This window comes from Hypanus sabinus, chromosome X1 (genome assembly GCF_030144855.1).
Source record: "Hypanus sabinus isolate sHypSab1 chromosome X1, sHypSab1.hap1, whole genome shotgun sequence".
Classification (NCBI taxonomy): domain Eukaryota; kingdom Metazoa; phylum Chordata; class Chondrichthyes; order Myliobatiformes; family Dasyatidae; genus Hypanus; species Hypanus sabinus.
This window is the reverse complement of record NC_082738.1, coordinates 20,458,609-20,477,803: the sequence shown is the minus strand read 5'-3', so window position 1 is coordinate 20,477,803 and position 19,195 is coordinate 20,458,609. Positions and strand designations below refer to the sequence as shown.

General features: G+C 42.6%; 1 protein-coding gene across 3 annotated transcripts in view; it reads right to left on the bottom strand.

The window, feature by feature from the left end:
• Positions 1–19,195, bottom strand: part of asic1b (acid-sensing (proton-gated) ion channel 1b) — an 878,352-nt gene that overhangs the window by 89,491 nt on the left and 769,666 nt on the right. For all 3 annotated transcript variants that reach the window (XM_059956013.1, XM_059956012.1, XM_059956014.1), the window contains exon 4: positions 15,770–15,920. In XM_059956013.1, coding sequence (XP_059811996.1) covers positions 15,770–15,920 — 151 coding nt within the window. The remainder of the gene's footprint in view (positions 1–15,769; positions 15,921–19,195) is intronic.

The window sequence follows — 19,195 nt, the reverse complement described above, 5'->3', positions numbered from 1 at the left end:
TAGTGGGATATAAAATATATTAAAAGAGAGAGAACCGCTAGAAATGCGACCTACTCCACATGCTGCAAAGATGGAGAATCAGGAAAGGTGTTAATAGTAATAATTTTAGTCAGATTTCTTGCCCTCTGAACTACCAGTAAGCTGTCGCACAATTTCAGTAGCGCCATCTTAACCACTCCCTCCATGTTTAGTTTTTCAAACCTTTCAATGTGCCGTGGTAGCACTGTAAGTGATGATAATGAAATTGTATCATAGCATGCTGCCTATATCAAAACTGAATCAAATTCCCAGAGCATTTGCATTGATTTCTGCACTTCTCTCTATGCATCTTCAGGAGTGGAGAGGTTGTTAATGAACAGTTAACCCAGAGCTTTGGACTAATGGCCTGGAAACATTGAAATCCCATTACAGAAGCTGGGAAATTTAAACTTAGCTAATTAAGCATACCTACAATAAAAAACTGTATCATTAACAGTGGCTGCGAAAGACTGGATTATTGCAAAAATATACTGGAGTTTACTTCTGTTTCTGGGGGAGCTCTGCCACCTTGACATGACTCCCTCCCACAAGAATATGGTTTATGCACAACTGCCCTGTGAAATGTTGCATCATGGGAAATTAGGGACGGGCAATAAATGCTGACCTTACCAGCAAAGCCTGCACGGCACAGAAGAATTGAAAAATAGCAATTTTGAATAAATTATGTGACTCCTTTTCTTGCTGATCCCACTGATTAAAGTGTTGAAGAAGATTGAAATCGAGAGTGGAAGGCGGATAGGTGTTCAGCGCTATCTTCTTGCTTGTGAATGGTCTCCCTCTTCCTCTCGCTCGATGCTGCCAGAGTGCATGGGTCTTGGGCAAGGTTTAATTGATGTGGTTTGTGGACTGGACTCTTTCGTTCATGTTATGATATGCTTCTGGTTTCTGGATGCACCTTCTTTTGTTGCTGGTTTGTGCGGTTTTGCTCAGTGCGGACTAGCGCTGCAGCCTGCGGATAGCGAGAGAAGCGGTGCTGGATCAAACTGAACTGAATATGTTTGAACTCTTTCGATGTCTTTGTGACTTACTGTTTTATAATTTGTGTTTATTACCCTTCTTTTTCTTGCCATTTGCGCGATCTGTTCTTTTTTTAAATGCGTGTTTGGGGGGGGGGGGATGAGGTTTGGTGTTTTCCTTCAAATGCGTCCATGGTTTTCTTTGTTTTGTAGCCGTCTGTGGGAAGACAAGTCTCAGGGTTGTATACTGCATGCAGACTTTGATTATAAATGTACTTTGAATTTTCAGAGTCACAGGCTGGAGGAAATTCTGGCTAGACTGTTGAAACTGCAAACTTTACAAGGAGAGTAGAATCAAGTTGCTGGTTTGAGCTGTGTTGCTTTGTTGCTTTAACTTTATTCATTCATGGGTTGGCTGGAAGATCTTGCAACTTTCTGATGCTGATGTCAAGTTATCTATTTTTGAAACACTGCTTGATGAATAACTTGCCACCACAGAACAGTCCACCCATGCAACCCAACTGGCTGGCCTTGATGTCAACCTCTTCCTCGACCACTGCTTCTCTACTGGTATCACTCTCTGACCTGTTCTGCCGCAGAGTGTTTATCCACCACTGTAAATGTTTGGTTGCTAATTGTCTCCATGGGGCAGCAACTTCCACGTTGTTGCTACTCTCTGGGGAATAGAGTTTCTCCTGAATTGCCTGCCAAGCTCCCTTCACTGTGTCAGTAACTTTAAACACACTTCATCGATTATGAAGCACTTTGGAACATCCTGAGGTCATGAAAGGCAAACTGCTCTTTCAGTTCAACTCCCTATTAGATTTATTAGTAACTATCTTATATTTATAACCTATCCCAGAAAATGCAACTATCTTCCCTACACCCAACTTTAACTCAGTCACTGGGCTTCTAATAGGCCTAATGCTTCTCAGTGTTCACTCCCCTGAGGAAAGAGTCTCAGTCTATTCAGTCTTTCCTGATAGCTATAACTTCTCTTATGGCATTATCCTTTGTTACTTTTCCTTGCAGTGGATCTGGGGCTGTGTATAAAGAGTTACGTTTTAATCAGGAGGGCAATCAAGATTTCAAAGGCAGAGTTTTGCAGCAGTTTCCCTGAGTTGAGGAGCGACCAACCTGCAAGAGGCAGTGCGTGGAAAGAGCTACCTTTCAGTCTGGTCCGTGCTCAAGATTTAAAAACAGAGCTTTGCGCCAGTCTTCACTGAGTTGAGAAGCGACCAAGCTGCTAGGGAGATGCACTGGAAAGGGCCAATAAAAATAATTCAAGTGCAAGCACAGCGGCCATCCTTTTGGAGCGTGCCAGTGTTTAGAGTGGCTTTGGCTAACAGGCTTAGGCGAAATCGGGCTTGGGTGAGATAAAGAATCTGGTAAGTTACTCCCTCTCTGTTCTTATTTGTTCATTCCTCATCTGTTAGGGCACAGTAGTTTAGTTCCAGCGGAAGTGTTCTGTACTGTGTGTAGGATGTGGGAAGTCTGGGAGACCTCCAGCCTCCCAGATATACAGATCTGCTCCGAGTTGCAGCTCCTCAGAGAGTGTATTAAGGAACTGGAGCTGCAGCTCGATGACCTTCAGCTCATACGGGAGAATGAGGGAGGTGACAGACAGGGGCTGCAGGGAGGTAGTCACACCTAGGTTGCAGGAGTGACTGCCAGGAGAAGGAGGGGAAATGCCCAGCCGGTGCAGAGTACAGCTGTGGCCAATCCCCTCAATAATATGTATACAAATTTGGATATTATTGAGGGGGATGACTTACCGGGGGAGGAGCCACAGTGACCGTGTCTCTGACACTGCGTCTGGTGCTGTGGCTCAGAAGAGCAGAGAGGTGAAGAGGAGTGCGGCATTGATAGGAGATTCCATAATCAGAGGTTCTGTGGGCGCGATGGAGACACCCAGATGGTATGTTGCCTCCCTGGTGCCAGGATCAGGGATGTCTCTGATCAGGTCCATGCCATTCTAATGGGGGAGGGTGAGCAGCCAGAAGTCTTGGTACGTATTGGCACCAGTGATGTAGATAGATAAGGTGAGGAGCTCCTCAAGAGATATCTTAGGTGACCTAGGTAGAAGGTTGAGAAACAGGACCTGCAGGGTAGCAATCTCTGGATTGCTGCCTGTGCCAAGTGCCAGTGAGGGTAAGGATAGGATGATTTGGCGGGTGAATGTGTGTCTTGAGGAACTGGTGCAGAGGGCAGGGGTTCAGATATATGGAATGTCTTCTGGGGAAGGTATGACCTGTACAGAAGTGATGGTTACACCTGAACATAAGGGGGTCCAATATGCTTACAGGCAGGTTGGCTAGAGTTGTTCAGGTGGGTTTAAACTAATTTGGCAGGTGGATGGGAACCAGACTGATAGTGCTAAATATGAGTAGTTGTTTTACAAACAGAGGCAATGTTTAGTGATACTCCGAGCAACGAGAGACTGATGACAGGGCAAAATTAGTCAGTGGGTTGAATTGCAATGTAAAAGGCAGACAAAATCAAAAAGGGCGAACACAGGACTAAAGGTGTTATATTTAAATGCATGCAGTATACGGAATAAGGTAGATGAACTTGCAGCACAGTCACATACTGGCATGTATGATGTTGCAGTAATCACCTAATCATGGCTGAAAGAAGATTGTAGCTGGGAGCTATAAAAAGGACAGGCAGGAAGGCAGAGGGGTAAACTGTTGCTCTGTTGGTAAAAAATGAAATCGAATCATTAAAAAAAGTGACATAGGATCAGAAGATATTGAATCATTGTGGATAGAGCTAAGGAAGTGCAAGGGTAAAAAGACCCTGATGGGAGATATATACAGACCCCCAAACAGTAGTAAGCATGTGGTCTACAAATTACAACAGAAGATAGAAAATGCATGCCAAAAGAGCAACGTTACAATAGTCATAGGGGATTTCAATATGCAGGTAGATTGGGATAATCAGGTAGGCATTGGAGGCCAGGAGGGGGAATTTCTAGAGTGCCAATGAGATGACTTTTTGGAGTAGCTCATGGTTGAGCCCACTAGGGGATCAACTATTCTGGATTGGGTGTTGTGCAATGAACCAGAATTGATTAGAGAGTTTAAGGTAAAATAACCCATGGGGGGGGGGGGGGGGTTAGTGATCATAATATGACTGAATTCACCCTGATATTTGAGAAGGAGAAGCTAAAGTCAGATATATCAGTACTACAGTGGAGTAAAGGGGGTTACAGAAGCCTGACGGAGGAGTTGGCCAGAACTGATTGGAAAGGAACACTGGCAGGGATGACGGCAGAGCAGCAATGGCTGAAATTTCTGGAAGCAATTCAGAAGCCACATGATATATACATCCAAAAGAGGAAGTATTCTAAAGGCAAAATGACACAACTGTGGCTAACAGTAGAAGTCAAAGCCAACATAAAAGCCAACGAGGGGGCATATACAAAAGTAAGCTAGCCAATAATATTAAAGAGGGTACCAAAAGAGAGGGCAGATAATAGAACATAAATTAGTGGGAAGTCAGAGGATTGGGAAGCTTTTAAATACCAACAGAAAGCAACTGAAAAGTAATTAAGAAGGTAAAGATGGAATATGAAAGCAAGCTAGCCAATAATATTAAAAAGGATACCAAATGTTTCTTCAGATACATAAAGTATAAAAAAGAAGTGAGAGTGGATATCAGACCACTGGAAGACGATGCTGGAGAGGAAGTAACGGTGGACAAGAAAATAGAGGACGAACTGAATAAGTATTTTTTTTATCAGCCTTCACTGTGGAAGACACTAGTGGTACAGTGGAAGTTCCAGGTGTCTGGGGGGTCAAGAAGTGTGTGAAATTACCATTACTAGGGAGAATGTTCTTGGGAAACTGAAAGATCTGAGGGTAGATAAGTCACCTGGACCAGATGGCATACACAGAGCTCTGAAATAAGTGGCTGAAGAAATTGTGGAGGTATTAATAATGATCTTTCAAGAAACACTAGATTCTGACGTGGTTCCAGAGAAATGGAAAATTGCAAATGTCACTCCGCTGTTCAAGAAGGGAGAGAGGCAGGCAAAAGGAAATTGTATGCCAGTTAGTCTGACCTCAGTGATTGGGATGATGTTGGAGACAATTATTAAGTGGTTTCAGGGTACTTGTAGACACATGATAAAATAGGCCAAAGTCAGCATGGTTTCCTCAAGGGAAAATTTTGCCTGACAAATCTGTTGGAATTCTTTGAAGAAATAACAAGTGGGATTGACAGAGGCGAATCTGTTGAAGTGTATTTGGATTTTCAGAAGGCCTTTGACAAGGTGCCACATGAGGCTGCTTAACAAACTATGAGCCCATGGTATTACAGGGAAGATTCTAGTATGGATAAACCAGTGGCTGACTGGCAGGAGATTAAGAGTTGCCTGCTGGTGACTAGTGGTGTTCCACAGGGGTCTGTGTTGGGATCGATTCTTTTTATGTTATATATCAATGATGTGGATGATGGATTTGATGAGTTTGTTGCAAAGTTTGCAGGCAATACAAAGATAGGTGGAGGGGCAAATAGTTTTGAGGAAGTAGAGAGGCTACAGAAGGACTTAAAACATTAAGAGAATGGGCAAAGAAATGGCAGATGGAATACAGTGTCAAGAAGTGTATGGTCAAGTACTTTGGTAGAAGAAACGAAAAGGTTGACTATTTTCTAAATGGAGAGAAAATATAACAAAGCTGAGGTGCAAAGGGTCTTGGGAGTCCTTGTACAGGGTTCCCTAAAGGTTAACTTGTAGGCTGAATCTGTGGTAAGGAAGGCAAATGTGATGCTAGCATTCATTTCAAGAGAACTAGAATATAAAAGCAAGGATGTAATGTTGAGACTTTATAAAAAATTGGTGAGGCCTCACTTTGGATTCCTTATCTTAGAAAGGATGTGCTGAAACTGGAGAGGGTTAAAAGGATGTTCACAAAAATGATTCCTAGTTTGAATAACTTGTCATATGAAAACTGTTTGATGGCTCTGGGACTGTATACACTGGAATCCAGAAGAATAAGGGGTGACCTTATGAAAACCTATTGAATGGTGAAAGGCCTTGATAGAGCGGATGTGGAGAGAGTCTAAGACCAGAGGACACAGCCTTAGAATGGAGAGGCATCCTTTTAGAATAGAGATGAGGAGGAATTTCTTTAGCCAGAGAGTGGTGAATCTATGGAATTCATTGCCACAGGCAGCTGTGGAGGCCAAGGCAGTGGGTATATTTAAGGCAGAGTTTGATAGATTCTTGATTGGTCAGGGCATGAAGGGATATGGGGAGAAGGCAGGAGATTGAGGCTGGGAAGAAGAATGGATCAGCCATGATTAAATGGTGGAGCAGACTCGATGGGCCAAATAGCCTAATTCTGCTCCTATACCTCATGTTCTTTATCTCCTATGTATCAGATGGGTAGTTAATTTAATACAAGTATCTGGCTCGTTTGGCTATTCCATAGAACAATTAGGAGTTAGACACACTGGCATAATTTGTATGCCCGACTCGTTAAAGGTGGCCATCTCTATCGTATGTCAGTGAAGCAGGTAGCTTTTTATGGTCACCTGACAGCTTCATGATTACTTATATTATTACCAGTTCCAATTAGTTTTAAATCACTAAAAATTCATTTTTCAAACACTAGTGGTAAGATTTGAACTCATTTAGCTAGATTATGACTGCCTAATAATGTATACCCTATTTCATTCTCAGTGTAAGCTGTTCAAAAAATCTCAAAGGTTCAAGTATTTCAGAGCTTACATTTGATTATCTCCTCGATAATTAAAGACAACGAGTGAGGATTCTCTGGCTGCCCTTACATGGCTTTTCTTCCCACCGTTGCTTATAGATCTGGATGTCCCAGCCCTTACAGCCTCTACCTGAAACTGAAAGCAGCACAACTCTTGACTGACCGTTTGATGGTGAAGTTGGGATTGCTGTGGAGAAAGTGGAGAGCAGTGAACTCAGAGGGTGTGAGGTTAAAATAGGTGAGAAGAAGGGTGAAGTCGAGATGGTTGATGTGTTATCGGTAAAGATGAAAGGATCCAAAGGGGGAAGAAGATCGAGAAATGTGTCCAAGAAGAGGAGTAGGGTTGAAGATGAGAGAAGGGTAGGGTAGGAATTCCTGTCAAAGAAGAAGAGCTCGGTGCAAACTCACTGAGGCATAAGCGCAGGGAGACAAAGGTAAGTCTCTTGTTGAGGACAGAATATTCTGCCACAGAGAGGATGGTGAAGACGTGGCATGCATTAGAGCTAGGACTGGGCATGGAGTGGGTCAGAGCAGAGAAAAGGGTGGAAAGAAGATGGAGGCTCAGTGGAATGAAAGGAAGATGAGGGGTACAGGAGACACTGAGAGACTTTGATGTGGATGGTGGGGGGGGAGTTGTAGTGGAAGAAGAGGAGCTGTGGCAGTGAGAAAGGTCTCGGCCTAGAAGAGGTTAGGACCAAGGTTGAAGTTGGAGCCAGAGCAGAAGAACAGGAGCTGGCAGGGTTTGCAGGCTGGAGACGGCTGGGGCCAAAGTCATAGCTGGCCTGTCTGTCTCTATATTAACCACATGAGCATCATGAAGTAGGCAGTAAGGGTTGAGCATTATTTAGTAGTTCCACATTGATACTACTATTCTTGATGACAATTAACTTCTCTTAAAACAGTTGTTGATGCAGTTTCTTTTGTGCCCTGGAAGTGTTTTATTCCTGTAAAAGGGTATAGGGTCAGTTTTACCTTGCTTCTCTCGGCAGTGTTGAGAAGTGTTTTGTTTCTCTATTCACCAGGAATGTGGGCATCACTGGCAAGATCAGCATTTAATGTCTGCCCCAAAAAGCTTCTGAACTGAGAGATTTGCTGGGCCTGTAATCCAAATACTGTATTGTATTCCACCTCGTTGCAAATGCACGACTATCCTTAAGAGAAAGAATCGTATGTTGAGATTGAAATTTTAAAGAGGCTGAAATTTCCCCCAAATAGAGAATGGTGTCACTGCGATTACCTGGAAATATTTACTTGAATTAATGGCCTTAAAGGCAAAGCAAGAATAGCTCCTGGGCACTGAGTCTGCTGCAGATTTCCCTTGTCCGCATGTTGCAGGAGACTTGTTCATGTCGCTCCCCTTTGAAGATGTGATCAGTGTCATTCTCATACAAACTGTGAGCAAAAGAGAAGTTTATTTGGCTGGCCCTTGCATAACCTTCACTGCACTGCCACAACACTTCAGCTTGACAGAAAGAAATTAACTACCTGTCTCGTGCTTCTAATGCCTCAGTGGACTCTTTTATAAAATATAAGGAACAGTTGCGCCCAGTCTGGTTTGAAAAGAGCTATCAGTGTAATTTTTGGAGGCAGAAAAGGAACTGAGTGTACCAGTTATCACAGTGATGGATGGTGAACAGATTATATAAAATTAGACAAACTGATATAATAATCTGAACAATTACTTGTTTTTCTGTCACTGACCATCTCTGCGACAGATGTTATTTAAAATGCACTGAGCGCTATGACCGATGTTTTGCTGTGGAATTCATCGCTGTTCTTTTGCAAAGAACCCTTTGGTTATTAAGGGTTGAAGTGATACTCTCTGGGAACAGTGCACAGTCAAGGTATCTGTGCAATCAGCTATTGTTTGCTTTGCTCTTTCTAGACCAATGGTCTCATTCAGGTTTGCAACTCTTTTAGACAAGAGGATAAATCAGATAACACACACAAAATGCTGGTGGAACGCAGCAGGCCAGGCAGCATCTATAGGGAGAAGCGCTGTCAACGTTTTGGGGGGAGACCCTTCGTCAGGACTAACTGAAAGGAAAGATAGTAAGAGATTTGAAAGTAGTAGGGGGAGGGGGAAATGCAAAATGATAGGAGAAGACCAGAGGGGGTGGGGTGGAGCTGAGAGCCGGAAAGGTGATTGGCAAAAGTGATACTGAACTGGAAAAGGGAAAGGATCATGGGACGGGAGGCCTCAGGAGAAAGAAAGGGGGAGGGGAGCACCAGAGGGAGATGGAGTACAGGCAGAGTGATGGGCAGAGGGGGAAAAAAATGGAGGAGGGGGGAAAAATAAATAAATCAGGGGTGGGGTAAGAAGGGGAGGAGGGGCATTAACGGAAGTTAGAGAAGTCAATGTTCATGCCATCAGGTTGGAGGCTACTCAGCCGGTATATAAGGTGTTGTTCCTCCAATCTGAGTGTGGCTTCATCTTGACAGTAGAGGAGGCCATGGATAGACATATCAGAATGGGAATGGGACGTGGAATTAAAATGTGTGGTCACTGGGAGATCCTGCTTTCTCTGGCGAACAAAGAGTAGGTGTTCAGCGAAACGGTCTCCCAGTCTGCGTTGGGTCTCACCAATATATAAAAGGCCACACTGGGAGCACCGGACGCAGTATACCACACCAGCCGACTCACAGGTGAAGTGTCGCCTCACCTGGAAAGACTGACTGGGGCCCTGAATGGTGGTGAGGGAGGAGGTGTAGGGGCAGGTGTCGCACTTGTTCCACTTACAAGGATAAATGTCAGGAGGGAGATCGGTGGGAAGGTTTGGGGGGGGGGGGGATGAATGGACAAGGGAATCACGTAGGGAGCGATCCCTGCAGAAAGTGGGGGGTGGGGGGAGGGAAAGATGTGCTTGGTAGTAGGATCCTGTTGGAGATGGCGGAAGTTATGGAGAATTATACGTTGGACCTGGAGGCTGGTGGGGTGGTAGGTGAGGACAAGGGGAACCCTATCTCGAGTGGGGTGGTGGGCAGATGGGGTGAGGGCAGATGTGCGGGAAATGGGAGAGATGCGTTTGAAAGCAGAGTTGATGGTGGAAGAAGGGAAGCCCCGTTGTTTACAAAAGGAAGACACCTCCTTCATCCTGGAATGAATAAATCAGATGCTGGGTTTGCAGAAGAAAATAGCACTCTGATGCTGCATTCATGTAAAAGTTTTTCACAGGTACATCTGAGCAGGGAAAAGAAACTTATACAGCTCACTTTCACAGCTCTCATAAGCTTCAGACGAAACTTTCACCAACTCTCCTAAATTTGCTGGTGAAGTCAGACCAGACAAGATATGCATTCTATGGAAGAAGCTTGCAAGAAACTGCAAGCAAAATAAATCAAACCATGCTGAATTTCAGATAAAAATGCACAGATTTTATCAGACTGCTATTGCCACAAGCAGGCACAAGTGAACCCATGTCCTTGTCATGTGCCTCTTCTTTAAATGAAAGAGTTTGTAAGTTGAGGTGAAGAAAGCTGACAATAAAGGTTTAAACAATCACCTCGAGTACGCCAGCATCATCATGTGCCATGTCATATGACGTGGGCACTCACGGTCTTTCCATGACCATCATCTTTCTTGGCAAATTTTTCGAGAGAAGTGGTTTGCCATTGCATTCTTCTGAGCAGTGTCTTTACAAGATGGGTGACCCAAACCATTATCAATACTCTTCAGAGATTGTCTGGCTGACGTCAGTGGTTGCATAACTTTGTGAATACAGTATGGTGCACATGTAAAATAAAATCTATAAAGTGAAGATGCTTTCAAAAATAATGAAATGAGAAGTTTCTAAATATCAAAAAATTACTATAAAGAGCAGTAAATAATAAAAAAAAACTAAATCAAATCAATATTTGGTGTCACTGTCCATTGCCACATAGGCTGAGCAGCTGGAGTAGTACAGGGTTTCTCTGGCCCACGCGAATCATCCCATTGTCCTACCACACAGAGTCCTGCCAGCAGCGGGTTGCAAACAGGCCTTAAGAATCGACTATCACAACTTGAGAACAGCAACCAAGATACTCAAGCATGTTTAAGGATTTAAATAACACCCAAGTAAGCACACAACGGGAAACAAAAAAAAACAGAAACAAAGATCTGAATGCGTGCATCACATTCATAACCTCAGGGGAGCCAATTAGCATACAGCAAACAGCACCAGGATAATGACCAGACCACCTGTTTTAGCAATATTCAGTAAGGAATAAAATTTGGCTGAAACCCTGGAGACAACTTCCTTGCCTTCCTCAAAATAACACCATAGGAGCCTTTTATATCCAAGGCAAGGAAGTAACCATGACTTTGGTTTAACTTCCTGTCTGAAGGCTGTACCTGTGACAGTGAAGTGTCAGACTGGATATTTGTGCTCAGGTTTCTGAAGAGGGAGCTGAACCCCCAACTCAGAGGCATACAGGTTGCCCAATGAACCGTGGCAGCTATAGGAAGACTAGCAGGAGTTGAAATGGCTCATGTTTATGATGTGCATTCTACAGAACTTTATCTGTAAGCCTCACACTGAGCATACTCTGAGAGGAATAAAGTCAGGTACTCTAACAATTTAAATCTTCATTCTTTTATTGAAAACATCCCACAAAAGTACATTATAAACACAAATGGAGAAGAACCCAGCATTCTCTGTTTAGAAATGTCTGATCTCAAGTCTTTCTGAAGGAAGAACAGGTGATTTTAAGGGAAACAAATTCATGGTGCGCATGCGTGGGGACAGGGGCTTTGTGTTACTTCTCATTTCCTTCAGTGGCTTACTACAGTCCTTCCTGGGTCATCTGGTGGCAGAAGTCACAATACTTGCAATGTAGTTCATTATTCTGATGTCTCATTCTAGTCTCACACTGAAAAGTATTGTCAGGTTGCTACAAGCATGGAAATATTGCCTTATTGGGTCAAATGTATGTCAATTTTCACAAAATTGATATAGCACAGAGAAAGACCATTTGGTCCTTTGAGTTTGTGCTGCCACTTTGAGAAAATTTCAGAACTCATTCCGCTCCTCTGCTCATTCCCCATAATACTACACATTATGTTCACAATAAGCGCATTTCCAATCCTGTGTTGGAAAAGTGGACCTTCATCAAAGCATTGAATTTTTTTTTGTCCTGTCATTCAAGTTTCCGTTGACTCACAAATCCATGTCGCTATGTTGCTTTTTACCAAAGGATCTGGTGTATAAGCACAATCAGCAATCGAGGCAGAATGGCAGGAAATCAGGTGGACAATGCCATCCTGCCAATTGTTGGCTTCTTGACAGAAAACACCACATTGAGTGTGCTCTTCACTACCAACAAAATTTGGGCAAAGTCCAAGCCCCTTCCCCAAATTTCATCCCCCAAGAAAACAATGACTTCGTACTTGTAGACCACAGGAATCTGTTGTCTCAGCCTCCACAGGCTACTGAGTGGCTCCACTTTAGAGATTGGAAACCCAAAATGCTCTGAGCTGTAATCCTGTTTATTTGTCGCAAGCTGTAAGTCATCACCAGCTGATTACAGGCAGTGAAAGAATAAATGATGAAATTGCATTTCCATAGTGCCTTGCATATATATCCCTTTCAGAACATCTCAGTCACTTCCCAAACCTATGAAGTACTTTTGAAGTCCAGTCAACATTGTAATATAAGAAACATGGCAGATGATTTGCACAAACAAAAAGATGCAAGGTGTTAATGATCAAACAATTTCCCCTTTGGCTCCTCACACTTCCTCCACACTCAAGGTGCAGCTATGGGCCCCAGTAATTCCTGCCTTTTCACTGTCCATGTTCCAATCATTCCCTGGTGATGCTCCACAACTCTTCCTGCTCTACACTGACGACTGTGTTGGTGCTGTTTCATGCACCCATGCTGAGTTCATCAGTTTCATCAACTTTGCCTCCAACATCCCCCCTGCCCTTAAATTCACTTGGTCCATTTCTGGCACCTCCTTCTCACCTCTCAAGTTCTCTGTCTCCAACTCTGGAGACAAACTGTCTACCAGCATATTCTATAAACCTACTGATTCCCACAGTTATCTTAGCTAAATCTCTTCTCTCCCTGTCTCCTATAAAAATGCTATTTTATTTTCTCAGTTCCTTCATCTCCAACACATCTGTTTCCAGGGTGAGGCTTTCCTTTCCAGGACATCTCCCCCTACTTCAAAGAATGGAGTTTCCCTTCCTCCACCATTGATGCTACCCTCACCTGCACTCACCCCATCTTCCCATCAATTTAACAGGAATAGTGTTACTCTTGGCCTCACTTACCACCCCATGAACCTCTGCATCCAATACATCATTCTCCACAATGTCTGCCATCTCCAAAAGGATTCCATCACCAAACACATCTTTACCTCCCTCCAATATCTTCTTTCCACAGTTATTGGTCCCTCTGTGATTCCCTTGTTCATTGATCCCTTCTCACTAATCTCCCTCCTGGCACTTACCCTGGCAAGCGGTATTAAGTGCTACACCTGCCCATTCACACCCTCCCTCACCTCCATTCAGGGCCCCAAACATTTCTTCTAGGTAAGGCAACACTTCACCTGCAAATCTGCTGGAGACATCTATTGCATCTGATGCTCTTGATGTGGCCTCCTCTACATTGGCGAGACTCTCGTAAATTGGGGGACTGCTTCGCTGAGCACCTCTGCTTCATTCACCAAAAAATGGAACTTCCCGGTGGCTATACATTTTAATTCCACTCCTCATTCTCGTTCTGACGTGTCAGTCCATGGACTCCTCTTCTGCCACGATGAGGCCACTCTCAGTTTGGAGGAGCAACACCTCATACTCCATCTGTTTAGCCTCCAACCTGATGGCATGAACACTGATTTCTTCTAGTAATTCTTTTTTTTTAACCCACCCCCTTCCCTCGTCTTCTATTCTCCACTCTTACCTCTTCTCACCTACTTATTACCTCCTCCTGGTGCCCTCCTTCCTTCTCTCCCAGGGTCCACTCTCCTCTCCTATAAGATTCTTTCTTCTCCAGCCCTTCACCTTTCCCACCCACCTGGCTTCACCTATCACTTTCCAGCTATCCTCCTTCTCCTCCTCCCACCTTCTTATTCTGTTGTCTTCCCCCTTCCTTTCCAGTCCTGAAGAAGGGTCTCGGCCTGAAACAGTGACTGTTTATGCACTTCCATAGATGCTGCCTGACCTGCTAGGTTCCTCCAGTATTTTGCGTGTATTGCTTTGAACTTCCAGCATCTGCAGAATTCCTTATGTCAATGATCAGATAATCTACCTTAGAAAATCTGGCTGGAGGGTTAATTTTGGATAGGGCACTGGTGATAACTTTAAAAGTATCATGGGATCATCTATGTCCACTTGAGAGGCTAGACATGACCTCTGCACAACAGCTCATCCAAAAGAGAGCACCTCTGACAACGCAGCAAATCTTCAGTGCTACACTAGTGCCTAGGTTTTCATGTGCTTAAATCTTTGAGTGAAACTTGACAACAGTGATACTCCTGATCACCTGCTGCCGTGTTGGCCCATTCTGCTCCCAAAAGGAATTTGTAACTTCATTTCTCCAAGTGCTAGTGCATGGCTCAGCTGTAGAATGATAAACCCTTGCACTTCAAAATGTTCTGTACTCAATCCAGTTCATTTGACACAAGCTATATGGTGCGATTTAAAAGTTATTTCCAGCACCGCTGCAAAGGAATTAAACAGACTTTCATCCAATTTATGAGAACCTTGCTTTCGCATTCTTTCAAAATATTGTTTAGCATATAAACTGGCAAGTTACAGTCCATTGCCATCATTATTCAGGGTGATAAATGCCCATTGGTGTAGCAGGTAGAATCCCATGTCTGTGTACAGTGCTTGATAATGTAATGCTTTCATGCAAAAAATAACAAAATGCCACTTTCTCTCCTACATCTCTATACTAAAGCAATTTCTGTTTGAGTTGATCAAACTAATTTATCTAGCAAGCTCTGAAAAGAACTGTGTGAGAGAAAAATATTATTAAAAAGGCAAATGAATCAATTTATTGAAAAATGTTAGCAGTATCCTTAAAATAATGTAAGAAGGATTTTTACTTTCCTCTTTATGGTTAATTTCCATTGCCTTCTCTATGCCTGTATGGCTTTTTCTGTGAATGTCGCTTTCTTTCATACATCTCTTACTTTCTCATAATCAACTGTATGTTTTTAATCAATTTTCAAAAAATGTACTTCTTTCAGAAAAATTCCTAAAATCTATAAATATATACTGTTAAAGTCAGCAGTTTGATAACTAGTAATGTTATTCCATTCATGCACACTAGCAGATCATCAGTTATTTAGAAATTCACAGCTAATAATTCATGCTGTTTCCCATTGAGACCCAACATTTTTTCAAAAACAATAACTGCTGTATTGGTTGCTCCATCTCCTTTCCCCTCTCTCCCTTACTCTCTTTCTGGCACTGTTTCATTTCTTTATCTGCTTCTCTCATTCTGTTTCTCTTACTCCAATTCTCCATTTTTATTCCCTTTCCTCTTTCTTTCTGTTGTCTGATACTCCCATGCCTCTCTGTGATCATCTCTAACTTTGTCTCCCTCTCTCTGTTTCTCCCCGTGTTGTCTTTACTCTCTCTCTCTCTCTCTCTCTCTCTCTCTCTATGTATCCATCTCACTGTTTCCCTCTGACCCACTGTTGCTTTCTCCTGTCTCTGCCTTTCTAGGATTATCCCCTAATTCCATCCAACAGAACATTCCAGGACGGGTAGGTTGCAGACTATTATTGCAGCAGGTACCAGGGACAGAAAGTTTGAGAGTTCTAAAGTGAGTTTGTGAGTTCTATGCACTTTCTTTCCCCAACTTTGCATTTGTTAAGCATTTAAACATCCAACACAATAACAGTAAGTTAAGAATGGAAGCAAAAAAGAGGTAAATCAGAATAATTGTGCTTTGAAAGATTGAAGTAGAGGAGCAAAGAGAAGAATGAATTAACTTAGATGAATTCTTTGTGGTAACTATTTCCAATCTGTTCTTCTTTGCAGATAATACAAATTGATAGCAAATATCTAGGCACTCATTCTGTGACCCTGCCGACTTAAAAGGAACCTACCTGGCATGTGTACCATCCGACAGTTACAGTTTTCAACCAAGTACCGAGTTTCACAGTCAATTCTGCAAGCAGTGATGCTGTACGTGTCAAAGAAGTCTGAGTCCATTGGGGTGGATTTGCAGTCACCCCAGGGAGGAGGCAAGTAGATGAGCTGAAAGGAAAAGCAGAAATGTAGAGGATCATTTAGAAAGGTGATGATAGACTTTGTGTGGATTGGATACCTCCAGATTCCAGACAGACAGACAGACATACTTTATTGATCCCAAGGGAAATTGGGTTTCATTACAGCTGCACCAACCAAGAATAGTGAAGAAATATAGCAATATAGAACCATAAATAATTAAATAATAATAAGTTAATCGTGCCAGGTGAAAATAAGTCCAGGACCAGCCTAATGGCTCAGGGTGTCTGACACTCCGAGGAAGGAGTTGTAAAGTTTGATGGCCACAGGTAGGAATGACTTCCTATGATATTCAGTGTTACATCTCGGTGGAATGAGTCTCTGGCTGAATGTACTCCTGTGCCTAACCAGTACATTATGGAGTGGATGGGAGTCATTGTCCAAGATGGCATGCAACTTTTCATTAAACACTAATATTCCTTTTCATTAAACTCTAATATTCAAGAGCTTTTTGAAGAGGCAGTGGAAAACAGGATTAAAATGTGTAGACCAGTGTTACTTGTGTGTGGGATTTAAGTGGTGCTAAATCACACAGATGGAGAGATTGTAATTTTGAAAAGGGAATTGGACAAATACTTAAGGGGGAAGAACATTCCAGGGCAAGATGAAAGGTGTGTGGGGATGAGATTGACCAGAGAGCTAGCATAGGTTTAATGGATCAAATGGCCTTCTTGCTGTAAGATTTTTTGTTACAGTGAAAAGGACACCAACCAAAAACATTTCTCTTTCAAAGCAACATGACTTATCTAGTTATCATGCCTCCTTCAGGTCTGTTTGGAGACAGACCATCTCAAGGGTGCCAATATGGGAATTTGAATTGATCACCTTGATCTGTGTGGAGTGAGGTGCTTTGAGCGCCCAAATGCTGTGCAGGGGGATCTTATAGAAACTGCTCAGGTGAGTCAAACTAAGCTTAACTTGCATGGTTTCGGTTCTTCTTGAATGAATAACCTGTTATCCAGTGCCCAGGTGATCTTGGGGAAAATGTAGCATTGGTTCCTTGGCTTTTGGAGCTTCAGAAAAGTACAAGGCAATACCATACAACACAAATAGTGGAGGAACAGAGGGATTTTGGAGTCCACATCCATAGATCCCTCAAAGTTACTACGCAACTTGATAGGGTGGTTAAGAAGGCATAAGGGCTTCATTGGTTGGGGGGGGGGGATTAAGTTCAAGAGCTGCATGGTAATATTGCATTTCTATAAAACCCTGGTTAAACAACACTTGGAGTACAGTGTTCATTTCTGGTTGGCTCATTATGTGGAAACATTAGAGAAGGTGCAAAGGAGACTTATCAGGATGCTGTCTGGACTAGAGGGCATGCCTTATAAGGAAAGGCTGAACAAGCTAGGGTGTTTCTCTTTGGAGCAAAGGAGGATGATGGGAGACTTAATTGAGGTGTACAAGATGATAAGAAAAATACATAAATAGAGTGGACAGCCGGCATCTTTTTCCCAGGGCAGCAATAGCTAAAGAGAGGAGACTGGAGGAAAATATAGGGGGGATGTCAGAGGTAGTTTTTTTTACATGGTGATTGGTCAGTGTATGGAAGGTACTATTGTGGGTGATGCTCGAGGCTGATACATAGAGGACATTTGAGAGACTCTCAGTTAGGAACATGGATGAAAGAAAAACATAGGGTTATGAGCAGTGTGGGGGGGATTGCACTAAAATGATCAGAGTAGGTTAACGGGTTGGCACAACATTGTGGGCTGAAGGGCATGTACTGCTCTATGCTCTATTAACAGCTGAGCAGGTGAACTGTTTTTGATTAATTGTGTGGTGCTTCCAGTTACAGCATCAATGTGACATTTGTACTGGAATGCAGAGAGCACACTCACATATATAATATACTGCGATGGTCTAGAGGTATTCAAAGTGAGTAAGAGCTTTCATAGCTCAGATGAAACTGAAGTTTGTCCTTGGTTGTTTGCACACAATATGCAAAATAGCATCTGTGTGATTTGGTTCCATTATAGGCAAGTAGAACAGAATCATTGTTGAAAGATACAGCATGTGAAGAGATCATTTGGCCCATCGTGTTGTAGGCAATTCTTTTGAAAGCCATCCAATTAGTTCCACTCCCCCGCTCTATCCCCATAGCCTTGTAAATGTTTCCTTTTGAATTATAGATGCCGTTCCTCTTTTAAAGTTGCAAACTGAATCTGCTTCCTCTGCATTTGTGCTCCAGGTCACAACAACATTCATCTTTCTAAGTATTCCATTTGCCTTTCCTCTGGTCATAAATCTGTATTTGCTGGTTAGCAGACCCACCATTACTGAAAACAGTTTCTCCTTATTTACACTATCAAAGTCTTTCCTAATACTGAACACTTCTACCCACTTCCCTCCACTAACCTATTAAAACGTCTTTTAACTTCTCTAGTTCAAAGAGAACAATCCCAGATGCTTTGGCTTTTCCATGTAACAGATGTGGCTTACCTTTGGTGTTAATCAGCTGAAAGTCCTCTCATTTAAGGTGCCCAGAATTAGGCAAAAGAGGCTTGCTGGGACTCAGTCAGTGATTTATAAAAAATTAGCAGATCTTACAACTTAAAGTCTATTTTTCCCTACACCCCATTTAACATTGCATAAATAACTGTTTGCATGCTTCCTTTCAATCTTTCTTTCAAGATCTATCAGCTCTCTGGATGCATTTCGATTTTCCTGGTCTGCCTATTTCCCCAGTCTATCTAGCACTTCTTTTTACCCCTTTATCAGTACTTATTATTTTTCTACATTTTCCAAAGTGTATCGTATCTGTCCCGTACAATGCAAAGGCAGGGAACACTGGCAAAGCTCAAAGCAATTCGATCACCATTTCTGGAGAGAGAAATAGAATTAATGTTTCAGCTCAATGGCCTTTCATCAGAATTCCAATATGATACAAGCAATGAAAATTAAGAGATGTTTTGGCACATTGGGTGAAGTATATTTTCCTAAAGGGTAACATTTACAAATTAAATATATAAATATCATAACTAACAATAAAAAGGAAACCCTGGAAATTTTCATCTTAGTATCAACAGTGGTAAATGTGTGAAACAGATAAGCAGAAAGGCCAGTGGAAGAAGAAACCTTATTGGGGTTTAAGAAGGAATTAAACTAATGGGATTTGGGATTATTGGAAATGTCAGTGCCAATTATCCTTCATTTTGATGAGTGAACATCCTTTCCACCCTCCCAAAGGCCAAATCTCAGAATGAAACTCTTTGAGAGGTTTGATGCACGTGCACTGATTGCCT